The 20,161-nt window shown below is 44.6% G+C and overlaps 1 protein-coding gene across 4 annotated transcripts in view; it reads right to left on the reverse strand.

Moving 5' to 3' along the window:
- Positions 1-20,161, reverse strand: part of HIPK1 (homeodomain interacting protein kinase 1) — a 52,590-nt gene that overhangs the window by 4,892 nt on the left and 27,537 nt on the right. Inside the window, exons 4-16 of one of the 4 annotated variants that reach the window (XM_045861708.1) lie at positions 18,245-18,364; positions 17,093-17,179; positions 16,243-16,427; positions 15,755-15,917; positions 14,400-14,625; positions 9,423-9,544; positions 8,370-8,504; positions 5,662-5,804; positions 5,091-5,273; positions 4,397-4,603; positions 2,586-2,833; positions 860-990; positions 101-169 (exon numbers count right to left, since the gene is read on the reverse strand). In XM_045861708.1, coding sequence (XP_045717664.1) covers positions 101-169; positions 860-990; positions 2,586-2,833; positions 4,397-4,603; positions 5,091-5,273; positions 5,662-5,804; positions 8,370-8,504; positions 9,423-9,544; positions 14,400-14,625; positions 15,755-15,917; positions 16,243-16,427; positions 17,093-17,179; positions 18,245-18,364 — 2,019 coding nt within the window. Of the gene's footprint in view, positions 1-63; positions 170-859; positions 991-2,585; positions 2,834-4,396; positions 4,604-5,090; positions 5,274-5,661; positions 5,805-8,369; positions 8,505-9,422; positions 9,545-14,399; positions 14,626-15,754; positions 15,918-16,242; positions 16,428-17,092; positions 17,180-18,244; positions 18,365-20,161 lie in introns of all 4 variants that reach the window. The other 3 variants (XM_045861707.1, XM_045861706.1, XM_045861705.1) reach the window with 3 other exon arrangements.

Raw genomic sequence — 20,161 nt, forward strand, 5'->3', positions numbered from 1 at the left:
GCAGGGTCGAGAGTTCAGAGGGGTGCCCACTCCTGCAGGGTAGTAACTGGCGACTCAACTCACCCTATTCTGGCGTCAGTGAATCTGAATTTTTCCTAACCTTTCTTTCTCGGCCATGTTTTCTCTTGTTCTCCTCTAAGTTCTTCATATCCCTCTTGAATTGTGGAGCCTAAAACACATGCACTAACTCGAACTTACATTTGCACTTACACATGCTCTTCTCTGTCTTTCACACACACACAGAATCACACCCTCACATGTGCACTTTTCTCACTACTAGTAGACATCACACAAGCACCAGAATCTGAGCCGAGGAAAGCGTGAACACAAATAGAATAGTGACCCCCCCCCCCCGCCCCCTGCCACACCGCCAGACGATCAGATGGGAGGAGAAAGCCCCACGCCCCAGACTCACACAACAGGTAGGACTAGCACTGGTTGACTAGGTGGCCAGAAAGCTTTCCCCTGTCTCTTGCCTCAAGTAAACAGTGGGAGGCTCGAGTTAGTTCTGATCTGGGAGTTAGTTAAAGGAAGAGAGTCTGGTCTGGAAGGATGGGGTGGTGCAGAACCAGACACGGACTAAGGCATCTCAGGCTCCTTCTACATTCCAGATGCTTCTCTAATCTCCCAGGACAGACTAGAAGGACTGGTGGGAAGCCTGGGCTGTCCGCCCCAAGCACACTCCACCGGGGCGGAGAGGCACGGCACGCGCAGATCTGACAGGCCACAGAACGCCCAATGGTCTGACACGAAAGGAGCTTCATTTGGCTTTATTCAGGGGTCCAGCCAGAAGCGGGGTTCTCCAGAGAGTAACAGTAGGCAGGGCCCCGCACAGAAGCCAGCAGTCCCCAGCGCTTACCTGGCTAAGGTTGAGCGGCTGCGCTGTGCTGGCCCCCCCGCGCTGAGCTCGGTACCCCGTGGGGGTGATGCAGCATCCAGATGACTGCCCACTCACTGAGGCCACCGGCTTGGTCTTACTGCCCAGGAGACCTGAAAGTCAGTCAGGCAGGCCTTCGTTAGTTAGGAGAAGCCACCCGCTCGGGGTCACGGGCTAAACCTCAGACGGCTTCACACAGTGTCCTCGGTGCCCGGCTGTGCGAGGCTGGCGGGAGGTGAGGTTTTAGGCGTGCCTTGTTTCCTGCATTGCATTTACACCAGAACACAGACTGTATTATCCGTTTCTTTCCGGTCCCGCTACGAAGCTCATAAGGGACCTGCAGCATGTATACTTCGGTAAGTATTATCCAATCTTTTGTAACGTGCAAGGCACTAATGAAATACAAGCACAAGGCACAGTTCCCCCCGCCGGGGGCCTAGTTTTATGCAGGAAGGGATGAAAAAAGTGCAGCAAGGACAATGCGAGGCTGAGCTAGATGTGGCTAATACTTAGGACATTTAAGTATCAAAAGGGTTTAAAGAAAGGCAAGATTATATCTTGTTGGGCACGCATTGTCTTCAAATTCTAAGAAATTGCAGGGCAGTTGAATAAGCAAAATCAGTCTTCGAAATCTTGCATCCTGCTGGCTCCCATGAGGAAGGCTGGAGCTTTGAACAGTTGACTGTGGAGAGCTCTTGCCTTTGGGCCCAACCATGGACAGATCTCCTAACAGCCTTGCTCAGTAGCCTGACAGAGACATTCTGCCTTGTCTGCAAGGGACAGCTGGCTGCACGTAACACAATACCTTCCTATTAGAACCCAGTGTCTGTCTCTGGTATAACGTTATTCACAGCAAAACACCGAGTCACACAAACACAGTGGAGACAGCTATACTGACACCAAAAATGCATGCCGCCTCCTTTGCTGTGTAGTGTCCACCGGAAACTGCCGCCTAGTCAAGGACTACATCTCCTGGGCCCTTTGCCTCTGGGTGGGGCCACAATTTGGTTTTCACTATTTCCAGGGCTAAAGAGGTTAAGACATGTGCGTGCCTCCCCTCAACTTTCTTGCCCCTTCCGACCAGAGGCTGAGGAGGCCGAGGTTCTGACCCTGAACTCACTGCAGGCTCCCGACCAGGAACACTGGCAGTGGGCGGTCACATGAGTCAGAGGTGAGGAGATCCGCGCCCAGCGCCACAGTGAGCATCCCCAGTACCGACCCAAGGAGCCTAGGCCTGGCATCCGACGGCACACAGAAAGGTGATTCGTTTGATACTAAAACCCAGAAAAGCATCACTGCTATGACACTGGCAGAGAAAAAATCTGAAGTGCATATTGTTTTCCAAAAACATCTGTGTAGTCACTTTTAACAGTATCGGTTCCTGCCCACTTCTGGATCATCAAAACAAATCACCTGTGGTAAAACAAAAAATGCTTGCTAATTCTCCCTGCCATATAACGTATGTCTTGTCAACCTTCTCCCATCAGCAGTGCGTGTATTTCTGACACTACAAATTCATTTTTTCTCATTAATCCAAGCAAAATAAACAGAGAAAAGATAAACCAATGGCCAAAAATAATTGCCTACAACAGGGAACTAATTTCTGAGTTAAGTAATCTTCAAGGACATCTACGCCTCGGGTCTCCAGCCCAGGCGGAAGGACACGCACAAGGGCGGACAGCGAGACGCCCGCGGTGCAGACACTCACCCGAGGCCTGCGTGGCCGCAGTGCAGTCGCCCGGCTGCGTCTTCAGCGGAGGCACAATGATGGTGCGGGTGCCAGTGCCCGTGCCGTCACCCCCGCCCCTGCCGGAGCCCTCCGGGAGGGGCCCACTATCGCCCCGGAGAGCACTCAGGGCGTCCGCAGAATAGGGGCTGCTCAAGGAAGAGTCGGAGTCCGGAGAGTCGTTGACAGTGACGTAGCTGATGACATTCGACCTCGCCTTCAGGCCAGAGCTGCGGAGAAGGAGACGCAGGAACACTCGACACCCCTCAGCGCTGTTTCTGTGAGGGCCTCCTGTCCTCCCACGGTAACCATGATGGTGACAGTGACTGACAATTATAACAGCGGCCGCACTTCTGAGTGCTTATTATGATGCATCAGGCACTGTTCTTACACTCTACACACACCTGGAATCCTCAGGACACTTCTGTGAAGTAGGCACTGCTATCCCCATTTGGCAGACGAGGAAACTGAGGCCTGGGAGAACTAAGAAACTTGATCAAGGGCAGGCAGGCGGTAGGACAGGATTCAGACCCCGGGCCAGCGCCTCCAGAGCGCAGGCCTCCCCCAGCCAGGCCGTGCTGCCGCTTCGCCAGGCCCAGTCCCGGCTGTTTCGACAGAACTGCTCAAACACCTGCTTCCTCCTGCCCCCGACAGACTGATGCAGGCTCCTCATTAGAGCCAACCAAACTTCTCACCCAACCTAGTTTTTAAGTTCCTCCGCAAACTGATCCCACCTTACTACCTTTAGTTTTTCCTTTTTTTTTTTCCTTTAAAAGACTTAGCTCCAGTCAAAGCAATCCCGCTAGTTACGTAACTTTTTGCCACTACTAGGATACTTATCCTCGCTGGAAAGTTTACTTTTTCTCTTCCCCAAATCAGTTCAATGAGCACTTTCACAACTTAGTGTCAAGTCTACTTACCATTTGTAAACACCGTTTTCTAACTGCAGATACCGTTTTGTAAATAGCCCTTTTGAAGTAGTTCATTCTAAAATTACTCTTCAAGTTCATTTACACTTATTTTACATCCAGACTGATGACTCTGTGAAGTCTCCTACATTGCTTTCATGTAAAAGTGGCTTCTTCCCCCTTCTGCATGTCTGACAGCAGAAGCCCAGCGAAGAATACAAGTCCGGACCATAAAGGCAACTGACCCCAGTACACTCACGTGCGCGAGAGAGAGAGGGTGTCCCAGTTCTTAAATGCACCCACTCTTAGTTAACTGCCCACTGAAGGACTTGGATTAAGGTGCTGGGATAAGAGGAAATAATCTGGTACTTAAATTCTTAACCTTTTCAGACCATACAGCAGAGGAGAAAAAAGGAAAGCAATGCTATTTCAATTTCTACCTCTTCCAAAGAGGCCTTTTCAGAGCAAGAAGCTACACGAGCCTCAAACACTCTCGGGTCTGCCGACTCGTTCCAACTAACTGCTGCCCACGTGCCTCTGTCGCGCAGCTGGTTTCAGCCTCAACAGCTCCGAGACGGAGGGACCGTGTCAGTGCAGCACCATGTGCGCTCCAGGCCAGCGCAGCCCGGCAACTCCGCACACGCCTTCTGCCTGGTGCGCCTGCAGGGCTGGTCTCACTGATGAGCATGCAGAACACTGCAGGAGACCTGACAGTGCTCCGTTAGGGAGACTTGAGGGTTTTGGCTCACGCATCCAAAGCCATGCTTCCAAAATACCTCTTTTTAGTCCTTCCTCTGACAGCCCAAGCCGGGCCACTCGCCTGAGGCCACCAGTCAAGGCCAAGGGTAGCAGCCAGCAAGCCAGTGAACCGTCCACCCATCTTACCTGCTGGGCTTGTATTTGTTGTCCTCTTCCTCATCAGTGTCACTGCGGATAGTGATGACACTCACAGGGGGGCTGGGAGTGTCTGGAATGATGATTGGCTGATGCTGGTCCTGGACAGGGACCAGGGAATTATAGGAGGACGTGGAGCGCAGGGGACTGCTCCCGACCAGAGAATAGACTTGAGAAGGCAGAGCATCCAGAGAAGACCTGTAGGAAGAGGTTGTAAGAAAGACCATTCAGTTCTCGGACCCCAAGACTGTAATTCCTCTCCCCCCAACCCTCCCCAGTTTGCTCTTTGCTTCCCTTTCACCCCATCACTAAGCTAATACACACTTAAACTACAAAGTTCCAACGAAAGGTAAACCAACCACCCCAGCCGGGGTTTCCAGGGGTGAGAACACTGAAATACAAGCACAATCTTATTTTTGTTATGCCTTTTCCCCCATGGTTAACCTTCATCCGTAAAGTGGGCAGAAAAGTGAAAGTCTGGGCGTAGCCAAGGCCGGCAGAGAGAAAGGATCGGCTCGCCAGAACACGTGTGATGTGCACGCCTGGGTGACAGGTTGGCTCCTCCTCGGCCGGGCAGCCACTGGCTGTCTCGTCCCCAAAGTGCCCGGACCCTAGCGCCCCAGATGCCGGGCACCGCCTCTCCCGAACGGGCCCGGGGTCACCTCCCAGCTGCCACGGGGCTTACTTGGAAGAGCCTGCCGCGGACGGCTTGTTCTTCTTCGCAGGCAGGGAGCTGGACTGCTGCTGTCGGACGACGTGGGCGACACCGACGTTCAGGGGCTGAGCGGTGGCCAGAGTCACGTGGCTGGTGAGCAAGGACGGCGGCTGCATGACCGTGCTGTACTGGCTGCCATGGGAGTGGGCACTCCTGCGCCAACAGGAGGGGACGGGGAGGAGTGAATGCCCGACACACGGGCAGATGAGGGCGAGAGAGCTGTGAACAGCAACTCCAACGACCCAAAGTGCAGCATTTTACTTGTCACGTGGCACGTGGGTGACGAGGCCACAGGTTCTCCTCACGGGGTTTCTAACTGCATGAGACTTTCTTTAGATCTGAAGTAAAGGATTCCTGAGCCTAAAGCCTATTATTTTCCTGTATTCGAAGCTTACATATAACCATATGGGTCCTCTTCCTAAAGAATTTCAAACAGAGATAAACCTCTCCTTTCTTCATGTTCCTCCCAGCCTCACCAGGCTGCCCCTCCCCGGTGCGATCTGCCCTTGCAAGTCCCCCAGAGAGGAGCCCCGGCACTTGCCTCCAGTCTGCGAGCTGCTGGCCACTGCCCATGGCCTCTGGGATCACTGCTGTGGGCTGGACGGAGTTGTGCAGAGCCACCCCCGGCAACTGTTGCCAAGCGGAAGGCAGGAGAATTTGCTGGGTTCCTCCGGGCCAGGCCTGCTGCAAGGAAACACACACAGAGAGATCCGGACTTGACTCGCTCTCGGCTTCCTCTTTGTTTTCCAGATGAAAGAAAAAGTCACATCTTACAAGAAGTTGCTTGTAGATTGTTAACTTGCAGAGATTAAAGAAGAAAGGGGTGGGGGCTTCGGGGTTACAAGTCTTATGATTAGGGACAGAGAGCACACTGCTTTCTCTCGGCCATCTCCACAGTCTGACCAGCAGGGTATTCGAGCAAAACAGGGCCCTGTGGTTATTTGAGAGGGTCTGTTACACTACAGAGTGAAGGAGTTGGGGAGTTCAGAGGTGAGCTCTGAGCTCTGGTTAAATGCTGGAGTATCATTTTTTCAAAGATTTACAGAATATCCCTAGAAAGAGTTAAGACGGCTCCCCTGAGATTAAAAATAGGAACTTAAATTTTAAACACCAGTCAGATAAGATAACCAGGTCAATTCAACCCATAAAACAAAGGGGAGAATCGGTCCTTTTTAAAGGGGTAGTAGTGCTCGGAAAGTGGAGCCAGAGGCTGCCGACTGAAGGCCAAAGTCCTTTGGCCAACAAGCTCGCGCCAGCGCAAGAAAGCAAACTTCATCGTTTGGAGCCACTTAATAGGATTTTAAACTAAGGCATCAGGTAGAACGCTTATGAAACAGATGCCAGAGAGCACCATATTTTGTTTTTAATTGTTACCTAAAACATTTTGTTTCAGGTATCATTTGTAGAAACACATTTCAACATGAAACTAACCACTACAAAGAAACCCATCATTTCTAGTTTTTCACAGGCCACGCCACGTGCAACAGACAACAACAAATATGTTTTCTGTGCTTCTTACAGAAATCCTGGCATTTTCTAAAAAAAATATGAACAGACTTGAAAGTTTCCTTTTTAAACTTGAAGTCTACAATACAATCACCTACAGTGCTTGGGTACATATGGTTCTGTTTCTTGAATTTCAAACTGCAAGGCCATCAGACACTGTTTTAAAAATATTTCTGCAAGTAACAAATCTACTGGTTACAAATACTGGTTCCAAACAAGCAGCCTTTAAAGCAGAGAAACTGCAAACACGTCTGCTACCATACGCAGAACTTAAAACAAAACCGAATGAAAAATAAGAGAAGAATGTTAAGTTACACCATGCGTCTTGCCATAAGCCAACACCTGCACGAGACAAAGCATGTAGTTTAATACAGAGCGAGAAATAACATTCCAACGTGAAGCGGAAATCTGGTGTTCCAAGCGACGACACTGTTTTGACAGAGGAAGAACAGCAGTGTGCAAAGCTCAGCAAGTGGCTAGTGCAAACTCAGGAGAAGCAGCGAAGGGTCGGTGTCAACCAACAATCTCAACCTCGAAACTCCAGGTGAGCGATTAAGACCAGTGGCTTAACCAGTCCAGCTAGAACTGTATCTGACTTCTCTGTACTCAAGCTTTATGCTTATTCTTAATCTGAAGATGGTAATTACTTAAACTGAAAAACAGCAAATTTCAACAGCCAAAGTGTGTTTCTAGGAGGGTTTTCACTCACGAGTCCTTGAGAAACAACAAAAGAAACTGAAAGCCTCTTTGAAGGATGTAGAAATATCAGGACTCACAGTATCAGTCAGGTTTTGAAATGCTTGCCTAATTTTAAATCTCAAAAAATAAAACGCTGGATGTCCAAAATACATCCAAAGGTTGCTCTTAAAAAAAAAAAAGTTACAAATCCTGAAATACACCTCAAAGTCCTACTCGTTTTTCCTAGCTCTAACCCCATACTACATTTGCTGCTATATTTAATAACTTTCCCCAAAACTTTTCGTAACAAATATTGTATTTGCACGAAGTTTTTCATCTATGTTTTTCACCTTTGTATAAAGACCTATTTGTAAAAAATTCCTCCATAAACTTCTAAAAGTGAGTTCACTTTTCATTTCAATCAACAGATGCCGTCTACAGGGATCATCTTTAAGGGAACAAACAGAAGGTAGAAGCTGCCACTGAGCAGGGGCAGCAGAAAGTTCGCTTTGTGTGTTCACAGGAGGGACGTGAACAGCCACAGATGCAGCAATACGTTCAGAGGACCTCGGACATGTCTACCTCACGAAAGGTCTAGAAACTGAAAACACCAAATAAAGCAGGACGCTAACTTCCTGAGGAGTTCAAGTCCTGCCGGACTGAGGCCATGTCTTTCATGCTCAGGGATCGGGGAGGGTGAACAATGAAGCAGAAAGCAGATACAGGGTCGAGGCTCTTCTGAGTCTACACCCAGCGCTCTCACCACTCTAGGCTGGCAAAGGAGAGGCCAGGGACCTGGCTCCTCACAGCGCCACACCCAACCTCAGAGCCACTCGGGGCTTCGGCAAACGTTGGGGAGGAAAGCAAGGAGACATTGAAGATGCAGCAAGAACACAGCCACAAGATGGCACATGCTTCCATGCCCTCTGCAAAGACTTAGTTGAAATTTTTTGAAAAATGAGAAAACCAGAAAAACAGAACAAAAACGAACAGGGAAAAAAAAAAAAAGAAAAGAAAGAAACCAAAGAAACTCCGTTAGTAACACAATCAAGTGAGGGGAATTACCAGTACGGCAGCAGTCTGTTCAACCAGCGCCGGGCGGCCGGCGGCGCAGCTCAGAGTAAAGGGCACCGCGTACTGCGGTGTGATGGTGGCTACTTGAGGGTGGAGAGTTGCTACCATTAATGGTGTACAGCTTCCCTGAAACGTAGATGAGGCAGGTGAGTGACACAAATACGAAGGCAGGTTATCTGGGTACAGAAGGGTTCTCGCTCCCCCCAAGTTATCACCAACAAGCAGCAGTTTCCTACGACCTCAAATGCGCGTGTCAAACACAACTCCCCCCTTCCGCTCCGCACAGCATTAGCCCACAGGTCTAGTGTCAATGGCCTAAAGCAAAAAGGCAGAGCAATCCTTCCTGGGTCAGATTCAGAGGATCCGTTCTTGAGGGTTCAGTCCACGAAGGCCTGTATCAAGAACTCCTACTCACTAATTAGGGGTCTGCGATTTCAGAATTTCCCATGTGTCACGGGCCATAAACTTTTACACACAGAATGGAAAATATCGCATTTACTGCTTGCATGGACACTTCATGATTTTCTTGACCCTCAGAGTCATAGGTTCCATGGCAGGTGTAAAGCTTCAAAGCTTTCTACGGGCCAGGGAAACACAAGGAGTAACGGGACGCAATGCTTGAAGAAGCGTCCCGACGTGGTCCTACCTCTCAACTGGGATGACGTTCTGGAAGAGGGACCAAAGGGGACCCTCGGGGAGCCAAAGGGGAACCTTTCATTTTCAGAATCAAAAGGTTGTTACATGTGTAACATACCTCTGAAAGCACCAACATAAAAATTAACTTCATCTCACAAAATTAAGCGCACATTTTCTCAAAAGACAGTTTCTCCGAGTCTGGCTATTCATCCCGGCTAGTCTAAGGAAGACGCTGGTGGAGCTGGGGTGGGCACACCGTTCCATTAGCGATGCTTCCCTCTGACTCCTTTGAGTCATGGCCAAGAAAGATCGCACACTCCAAGCAAACACCTTGTTCTAGGACGAAATATCGGACTCTCAACAGCGCTTCAGCCACGTGGAGTGTCCAGGCTGCCCTGGCTTTCTTACCTGCGTGAGAACTCCCGACTGTATCTGCAGTGGCTGAGCTGCCGGCGCCTGCGGGACGATGGGCACAGCGTTATCCATCCTCACAGGGAATCCAGAGTGCTTTGTTGTTGCTTGTAGTCCAGCTGCAGAGAACAGCAGCACAGTTAAACCACTCTGCTGGGTCTCAGGGTATTATTTGTTTGTGGGGGGGGGGGTTGTTGTTAGCTTTTCTGTTCAAATAATCCACTGTTTAGACTTTAGTTCTAGATACTTAATAGTTTCATAGAAGTCTGAGAATAAAGTAAAAGGAGACACAGTCCTTTCAGGTGGGATTAATGAGAAGATGTCTGATACAGGGAGGGTGGATTTAAGGGAATTCTGAAATTTTTTATCCTACAAAACTTACAACACCCTTACTATTAACAAATAGTATAGGCAAAAACAGTGAAAAAACCTTCACTTAGTAAATTACACCCAACTTTTAATCCACTGGGGGGAGGGTATTGCTTTTTAAGTGTAATCTATTAAAAGGCAAAGGCCAAAATATAATTATAACTTTGGGTTAAATTAGGTAAGAAAACATTATGCAAGGCTCAATAATTTATCAAGTAAAGTACCCTTTTGTTTAGAATATTTTAAGGGGTAAAACACCCCCCTCCTCAAAAAGTACCACCCACTCTGCAAATCAGTCCAATACTTTTGTCTTGAACCAGTATGTGAACTAAATTATGCCTGGGATAAACATGTTTAAAAAGTAGACATGTTGGTTTACAGAAACACTTTTTTCTACTTTCTTTAGAAATTGGCTCTTGCCACTGACAGATTGCTAATAAGGCTCCTTAGGGGCTGGGACAACTTGGAAAGTCAGGACCTTGGTGCTGCCTTTGAAACCGTGTGGCCATGTCTCACTGGTCTTTTTTATTCACTGTGTTCTGGGCAGAAATGCTGAATAAACGTCTCCTACAAACAGGAAGATCTCATTCTGGGGAAAAGAGGGGCTCAAGATAGTTTTCCCCCTGCCAAGAACCAAGAAGAGGGCCTTCAGAGCTTTTTTTAAACCTACCCTATCAAAACTTTCCCCATAGAGAAGTTAAGTTTCTGTTAGGTTTCTAATTCATTAATGCTATCTGTTTAGTTAAGTAAGAATGAAAACATTTTATCCAGATATCCCATCAGTGATACTTTTTAAGCTATCACCAACTAATTTCTCTCAATGTTACCAAAGAGGTAGCAAATGAGCACAACTCAATAAACTCTAATACTGTTCACAGTGAGTGGTCTTTCAATTTCTCATTTCAATAATTTACAAGTAATTTAGTAACAAACTGTCATAGAGGAAAACAAACACAATGTACAAAGTAAGGGAGGGTAGCAAAATCCTAATTAAAACACTCATAACTTTTTTTAAAAGTGCGATTTAGATAAAGATAAAAAGTAACAAATACAGATAAAAATCAATTACCAGTCATTCTTCCTAAGGCAACGCTATCTAATAAGAAAGCTAAGCAACATTAAAATTCTTGTCTATATTCCTAGGACACATGACCAACTGTATACAAAACAATGTTATTGTAACAGCCTCCTACAAACTAGTAGAAAGTAAGGAGGCAAAACTTAGGAAAAAATGTTCGCTGCAGAAGCTCACCTTGTGTCCCAGGATGAGAAGTAAAAGGGGACAAAATACAGAGTAAGTTTCTACTGAACAAAATATGTATCTATCTTGGTCACCTAAATTGTACAGAAAGTAGTATTTATAGTACTGACCCACAAATGTGACCCTAAGCATTGCAGTCAAGCTGATTTCAGGGAAGCCCAAGTGGAAACAAAGAAATTAATAAAAGGCAACACTTTGGGAAGGCTCTCCTCTGAACTAAGATGGATTAAAATTTTGTTTCCTGTTTTGTTTTTGTTGAACAAAACCTTTGAAAAAAAAAACCCCATGGAAGTTTGGAAAGAGTAAAACTGTAATTTCTGAGGGTCTGTTTCTTCTCTAAGTATAGGCACTTTGTGAAAGAGCAGATGGTGAAAGCAAAGTAGACAACCTGGAATAGAACTGTTGGGCAGAAACCAGCATATGGCTGTGGCTAGCAGATCAACTGACAACCCTTTACAGCTATTTGAGTTTTAAACACTGAGAGGTCGTACAGAATAACACTCCCTAGCACACAAGCTACAACCCTCACTGCTCGGGTTCCCACTGTGGTTCTACCACTGACTGGTTACAAAGAACGGGGCAGACGAAGGGGGTCATGACCAACTTTCTCATCTGATGCTGGGCATGTACCCACCTCCTAGGTCTGTGAGAACAAATCAGCTCATGGGAAGCCTTTCAGAATAGGAGCTGGCACATTCCAGGGTGGCCAAAAAGTTCTTTTTTTTTTCTGTTAAGATGGCCGTAGTAGCACTTTGTGTCTTTAACTTCATTCAAAAATTTTGTTAAGATTTTGTTGTGACAGTTGTCATATCAGTGTGCATTTTTAAAAAATCAATATTGCTGAATTTCTGTGTAGCCACTTCGATAATGAAGATGGAAGAAGATATGCAGTATCTTTGGTGTATTATGCTTTATTATTTCCAGAAAGGTAAAAACACAAAACGCAAAAAAAAAAAAAAAGATCTGTACAGAGTATGGAGATGGGGCTGTGACTGATCAAATGTGTCAAAAGTGGTTTGTGAAGTTTCATGCTGGAGATTGCTTGCTGGACGATGCTCCACAGTCAGGTAGACCGGTTGAAGTTAATAGCAATCAGATCGAGACATTAACTAAGAACAATCATGTTATACCACACGGGAGATAGCCGACATACTCAATATATCCAAATCAATACAGTTAGTGGTGAGAATGAAAAATGTGTCCTTTACTTTACAGACAAAACTAAACGAGCTTTTTGGCCATCCCAATAGTAATACACACCACTTTGTTCATCACCATTTGCTTAATTTAAAAACTCCCTTTTACTTTGGAATTTTAAGATGTGCTCTACTTAGCTCCCCAGGCGATTTAGACTTCCTAAGTAAGAAATTTCCAAAGCTCATACTTACCTTATTAGACCGAAAGGGACTATACCACTTTAGCCCTGTACCTCTTTCAATTTACATTTTATTTTGTTAAAAGAACTAAGGTCTTGTGCCTCAACTCTTAAATATCACCTGAGAAGGAGCAAATAACTTGGCGGCCCCACATCTGAAAACTGTCCCAGGGAAACTCATTTCGCAAAAGGGTGTGGCTATTTGCTAAACTCAGTAGAAGAATCACTCAACACAGAACAACCCAGAGGGCAGAATTTACTATTATGAAACACGCAGAAAATAGTTTTGCAAGTTAGGCTAAATGTGCATTTACAGGTTTCGAATCTGCTCCACTCTCCCTGTAGTTCCTCCCGGGTTTACACCACTATCGCTCTCCTGGCCTCCCGGTACTCTCTCAGTCTCCCCCAGACCCTCTTTGCCTTCTGCGTGCTCCGGCTCTGTCAGAAACCAAACACACAGAGGAGTCACGGTCAGTCAGGAACTGCAGCGACAGGTAAAAGTGCTACCTGCTTGTACGGGAAGTGCTAGGAGAAGCCCGAGTCCTGGTTTATTCCCACAAGGTACTGACACTGACTTTCTAATGGAAAGTCAAAAGCGTGTCATCAGAAAAACCACCTCAAAAAAACTTTACCTTTCAAACGGCTCGGCAGATCAATAAGCACACATTTCCCCTTTTTCAGAGAAAAAAGAGGAAGTGAGCAGACCGCATTATAGACCAATGGGAAGATGAGGAAGGACGGGAATGTGGAAACCACAATCTCGTTGCGGCACAGGGGCTGAGAGCCCCCTCAGCTCCCCTGTCCCTCTGTGACAGGGACTCGTGGAACCACAGGGGCCACAAGCTGAGGCGGAAAGTCTCAACGCCTTCCTCACACAAGCACCTCAGCTGGTAGCATTTCCCAGCGCCACAGACAGTCGTCTTCATTTCTAAATGTAACTTGAGGTTTCCACATTCTTCAACATGATTTCTATACTTCACAATGAAATTACCACTTATGTGGAACACTGCAATTTTATTTTCTAATGAAATGATAGAGGAAATAAGATTCCAAATGTAGCAACTGCATTTACATTTTTTCAAAGTTATATATTCTGCATTTTGAGAGACACGTTTACAGTGGGTTGACCAAAATATTCACTGGGTTTTTTCCGTAAGATGGCTCTAGTAGCACTTGGTTTTCTTTAACTTCATTCCAAACAATTTTTTTTGGATTGTATTGTGACATATGTCATATCAGCATGCATTTAAAAAAAAACTTATCAAAATTGGTGAATTTTTGTGCAGCCATTTTAATACTGAAGATGGAAGAAGATACGTAACATTTTTGGTGTACTATGCTTTATTATTTCCAGAAAGGTAAACACGCAACTGAAACGCAAAAAAAGGTTTGTGCAGTGTATGGAGAAGGTGCTGTGACTGATCAAACGTGTCAAAAGTGGTTTGTGAAGTTCCTTGGCACTACTGACACTTTGCCCAAGTAATTCTCTGCTGTGAGGCTGGTCTTATGCATTGGAAGATGTTTAGCAACACCCCTGGCCTCCACCCACTAGAAGCCAATAGCAGGAGATAGCCGACAGACTCAAATATCTGAATCAATCAAGTTATTGGTGAAAATAAAAAATGTGCCTTTCATCTTACTAAAAAAAAAAAAAAAAAACCAACAAAAAACTAAATGGACTTTTTGGCCAACCCAACGGGAGATATACGACACGGATACAAGGTCTCGATGGGCAAGAAAACTGGAATCACGCAGTTCAAATAAGGAAACATTAACTGAACTCCCCCTGTAAAAGTGTCAGATAGTGTCATAATTAGATAAAAATAAAAAGGGGTAAATCTACCTTGTTAATTTCAGTTATCTTCACAATCAGGGACAGAGTTTAAACTTGTGGAAGGTCAAAACTAGTAAGGATCTGCATAAGGCAAATCGGTTCAAATACACATGAGACAGGAGTTCCCCCACTTACTCTGAAACGCAGGGGGACACACAATGAAGGTCTGTTGGAACGGATCGGTCTGGGTACAGATCTGGGTGGTCCCGGGCTGCAGGGAGACGCTCTGCTGCGCCACCCCAGGAACCGGCGCTGCCGAGGATGGGTACAGGGCCGACTGGTAGTTCAGCAGTGAGACGTCGGAGTTGGCCAGAGACAGAGTAGCAGCTGCTGCAGTGGAACTGGAAGCTAAAACACTGGCCTAAAAACAACAAGATTATAGTTACATGCTGGTACCAAGATAATATTTTTACACACACAGAATCGATCCAGAAAAAATTGTTTTTAAAATGTAATGCTGTCTTTGGAATTAGTCTCTGCTTAAGAAATTTTCCCAGTCTCTAAATTTAAGGCATATTGTAAGGTTGAATATGAAAACCAAGAATGAAAAAATGATCCCGTGCTGGCTGAGGCTATATAAACCCCTCTCTCTTCCTCCTGTGCAAAAACGTGCCGGATGTGAAATCCCACCAGATCTCAATTAAACGATAGAACTAGCTAAGAAACCAGGAAGCTTATAGCTTCAGAAATGTTAAGTACCGTATTTTTTGGACTATAAGATGTAGTCCCCCCACCAAACTTGGGAAGAATAATGGTTATTAATGCTGCTGTTGAGTTCTGTTTACATTGACATTGGTGAAATATTATGCTATTTATGTTATTAAATATTTCACCACATTTTTTTGCTTCAAAAAATTTTTTCCCTATTTTCCTCCTCTAAAACCTAGGTGCGTCCTATGGTCTGAAAAATACGGTATCAACTGTTTAGCAAACAAATACCAAACTACTCTTAAACCTAATTATTGGAAACACCCTGCCCGACTCACAGAAACAGAAAGCAGACAGGCAGTTGCCAGGGGAAGGGGGAACAGCAAGGCAGGGAGGGGAGAACGGGCAAAGGTGGTCACAGGGCACGAACCTCCACTCATTAAATAGTAAGTTCGGGGAGTCTAATGCACAGCACATAAGAACAGTTATTGGAAACACCCTTCAATACACGTACTGAGACACAGAAAATCCTTCGAACAGAGTCATTTAGCTAAAGCCAGTACAACTAACAGCAGTTAAGTCGTATAACAGCCACGGTCCATTTATTTGACAATGGTAAGACTGAGGGTACCGCGTAGGCCTTTATAGTTCATTTCCGTCGGCACATGACCAGTAGGTATCATCAGCCTACCTTGTTCCGCAGCACTTTTGTCAAGCAGAAAATTCTTCAGCAACCAACCCGATCTCCAAAGCCAAGACTGGTTTCTTTACCTCGCCCTGCACTCTCATTAGCTTTTATCCCACCCGAGTCTGAGCGTCCAGAATACCTGATTACAGCATACCTGATTGTGCACGGTGTTAAGCTGGTTGCTGAAGCTCATGGTGAGATTTGTGCTTGTATTTGGAGCGACGTGCGTCGTGAAGGGACTCTTGATCTGACTCACTGTATCGTACATGTGAACCCTCCGCTTGCAGATCTCCATGTTCTGGAAACAAGACTTAACACTGAAAAAAAAAAATTAAAGAGTCATTGAAAATGAATGCTCGGATTTAAACAGAAAATAACTCAAGACAAACACAGATCGACACCCCTCCCCCGCCCGCCGCCACACCCTGAGTATTTTCCGATCAAATGAATCAAGAGTTTTTACAACCACAGAGAAAACATACATTATCTATTTCATTCTTCAATAAGAAAGAGAGGCATCAATGAGCCAAATACGCAAGTCCCAAAGCTGCTTTCATGGGCTATTTTCGTTTACCTGTGAGATACAGGTAACGCAGCTGAGAGCTGCAGCGCGGCCAGCCGCCCGGACCGCACCGTACTCACTGATTGCTGTGTGGGAAGTCCAGGAGGTGAGTCATGGCCACAAACTGGTGGTTAAGGGTTTTCAGGGGCGTGACTCTCTTATCTGCATCGATCGTTAGCATTTTTTTTAAGAGGTCAATGTATTCTCTCCGATCCGCCTTCTCGGCCAGCATGTCTGTTCCTTCTAAGTCTGTAGACATATTCACCTTCCAGGGAAAATTGAGAAATTTTGCACTTCGTTACTTAACCTTTAATGATGCCACTAAGTATCTGCATTCTCTCCAAACTATGTATATAGTACTCAAGAGAGAAACTGAGGACATTATTTTTATTACAGTCTAATCATTTTCACAGGTGGAAGCTCTTATGCTAATTAAAATCTCCACTTTGGTAGAGTATGTTGGTAGAATAAAGGTAAATAAATTCCCATTCATTCAAAATCTGAGTCAAACAAGTTAAGCAAAAATGACTATTACTTTAATATAATTTTCTACTGTTAAAAAGGTTAAATGACGTACGTATAAAGGGTTTGAACAGTTTTAAGCACTTAACAAATGTTAGCTCTTACATAAGTATTTATTTATTTAGTAAAGAAAATGGACAAGAAACCGCCATAAGCAATATATCAAAATACTGTTATGTAATAAGACCAGTCTAAGAAAAGCAAGGAAGAAATATACAAAAGTATCATCCTTCACTAGGATTGAAACGTTCTTTTAATACATGACAGAATATCAATGTACCTTCTCCTGTAAAAAATGAAAACATATACAAGAAAACAGACTGACTGTCTTTAATATAACCGACAGAAGCGTACCTACGAATAAAGAAATACAGAAATGTCTGGTTTTCTGAAAGTTGCTACACTCACCTGAGCCATGTCATCTAAACAATTAAAAATGTACTTTCGAGCTTCTTTTGATTTGATTCCAGTCTCCAATTCATGTTCTTCAGGTGTCTATAAAACACAGATTTTAAAAAAATTCCACCTGTGTATGATATTCATATTTTATTCTAGTAAAGGCCAAGACACAAAGACGTGTAAGTGTTGTCACCTTGACAACAGGAGAAGACAAACATGAAAGTTATTTACAACTAGAATATCTTCCAGGGACCAGATGCGACCCGACCTTGGTGTGTGGCCACCCTTTCAACAGTGATAAGGCAATGACCTGCTTAGTCCCTGAAGAATGTCAGATAAGAAGGGACATTACCATTTTTGTCTTAAAGCTATTTGCAAATGAGATGCTTCAAATGCTAACTATTCAAAGACTCTGGAAGACAGGTCACGGGGTTAACCAAATTACTCAGGGATCTCTCGGGTTAAAGGAGTAGGCTCAGAAGCAAAAAGCAGATACTTGTTTTAAGAAAATATACAAGGCCCTGATGTGGGCAGTTAGAAAATTATGTTGCTTTGCCATATTTATTGAGAATGCTCCAAAAAATAGTCATTACTGCTAACTGAGTCTCGTTTGTTTTTTTTAAGATTTTTAAAAAGATTTTATTTATTTATTTTTAGAGAGGGGAGGGAGGGAGAAAAGAGAGAGAGAGAAAGAAACATTAATGTGCGGTTGCTGGGGGTCAGGCATGTGCCCTGACTGGGAATCAAACCTGCGATGCTTTGGTTCAAAGCCCGTGTTTAATCCACTGAGCTACGCCAGCCAGGGCTTGAGTCTCATTTTTTATGACTTAATGGTCAGCACTACTCTCCCTACCCCTTTCTCAGCTGTTAATTCAAATATGCAAAATAGCCTTGGCCAACCGAACTGGTTTTCCAGTTCTGTTTTTTAATTAAGAGTAAGGCCAAGTGGGTACATGAAATAATTTTTCAAAGTGTTCCCTCTGGCAAACATACATTATCCCCCCCAGCCCTTTTCCCTCCTCCACCTCAAGAATAAACTTGGATAACCAGGCAAGAAAAAAAATGGTGATATGATCTTAAAAAAAAAAAAAAGAATAGACTTTGAGTTCAAAGTTGGGAGTGAGAAGTGTAGGTGTGGGTAGTAGAGCAGGGGAGACTGACCTTAAGCCTCCACAGGGGGTACCCCAAATTGGGGTCTCTGTTGAAAAACCTGGTTGTTTTTGTCCCGGCGCTGAGAAGGTATTCAGCTGGCAGGCCTTGTGTTTGTGAAATATACCGAATCTGGAACATCAGAACATTGATTTTTGAATGAAGAGTCATTATTAAAAACTTTTACACTAAAACATTATTAGCGCAAGGCTTTAAAAAAGAAAGCTACCACAGTGAATTAACTCACTGATAAACACAACTGAAATTTATCTACAACTCACTCACAAAAAATTCCCAAATATTTATTCAGTAACTTCCTTTTTACTGTATCTGTGATTTGCAAGGAAACCTTAGTTTTGAGAATTTTGTGTATAATCTTTTTTGCTTTTGTAGACTTCTGATACAAAATTCAGAAAACTCTGGACATTTCTATGACAGAACAGAATGGTTTTAAACAAACTCTTTTTCATGAATTACTATGAGATCTTTTGTTTTCTTTTTTTTGATATATTATCAAATTAAAATGATTAGGAACAATTTCTATAAACCTCTTTCTTCCTTGGCTACTCCAGTCACTGGTCAGCTGCCCCTGCTCTAAAGTGTCACAGAGATTCTCTCTCTCACCAAACAATCAAGCCCATAACCGAGCCTCCCCAGAAGCCGAGGACGAGTGCCTGCTCACCCGTCCAGGCCCTCACTGGGCACCCACTGCGAACCAGGCCAGCAGTTCTCAACTGCAGTCTGCAGACCCCTTGGGGTCCCACCCGAGACCCCATCTAATTAGGGGGGGTCTGTGAAATAAAAATTATTTTCATAATAATACTAAGAGTTTGTTTGCCTTTGTATTCTCTTCTCATGGGTGTACAGTAGAAACTTCTAGAGTCGATGTGTGATGATGTCATTGCTCTGATGGCTAATGAAATAAATGTGTACTTGTGTTTGTTTTATGGATTTCCCAGTTTAACTGTTCACACTTCTGGTTGCTTCTCCCAAGCCGGAGAAGCAATAGAAGAGGCAATCTGTCCCCCCCTCCCCCCCTACTGACAGCAATACAGGAGGCGACTTCTTTTGCATACAAAACAAAGTAAACTATTTTTTAAAATCCAGAATAAAATCGGTACAATAAAATACTACGCAGACACTTAAAACGATAAGGTAGAAGTATACTTATTAACATGTAAAGATATATTTTTGCAATATGCTATACAATAAAAAAGGCAGATTACATATTAGATATAATCTCACATTATTTCTTAAAAATTACTACATTTCACCGGTTCTGAGAGGCACATTTTTTCAAATTCACAGCTCTCAAATCAGGAGTTGTCTTGCAAGTTAACAGAGAGCTGTCATGGTTTAATTGGCAGCATTTTTTCTTTAGAGGTACAGAAAAATGGTACATCTTTCAACCAGTGGTGTCGTGGATTTGAGGAAATACGGTATATATGTTTCTCTATATCCATAAATTTATACTGGGGATGTACCTATACACAGCATATATTCAATCATTCTTCCAATAAGTGTTTATTGAACCAGGCAGTGATTTTAAAAATAGACGTGGTTCCTGCTCTCATACACCCTGCAGTCTAGTGAGGGAGACAGACACTGAATGCATAATTCAAATCAGAATAAATAGGCTTCCATGAAAAATACATAAAAAAGAAACCTGACCTAGACTGGGGACTGAGGAGGAAAAGCTCCCCGAGGAAGTGGTGCTCGAGCTGACAAACGAGTGGACACTGACTAGATGAAATGAACGGCTGGTGGAGGAGCTTCCGACCACGGGAACACTGTGTGCAAGGGCCTGGGCTGGAAGGAAGCAGTGCTGAAATGATGCCAACAGGGCGAACGTATGAAAAACAAGGAGAAATGGTGTGAGACCGATCTAGAGAGAAAGACAGGAAGGGGTGGGACAACTGAGGTAGGGGC

Source organism: Phyllostomus hastatus, unplaced genomic scaffold, assembly GCF_019186645.2.
Source record: "Phyllostomus hastatus isolate PE091 unplaced genomic scaffold, TTU_PhHast_1.1 phas_scaffold_216, whole genome shotgun sequence".
Classification (NCBI taxonomy): Eukaryota; Metazoa; Chordata; class Mammalia; order Chiroptera; family Phyllostomidae; genus Phyllostomus; species Phyllostomus hastatus.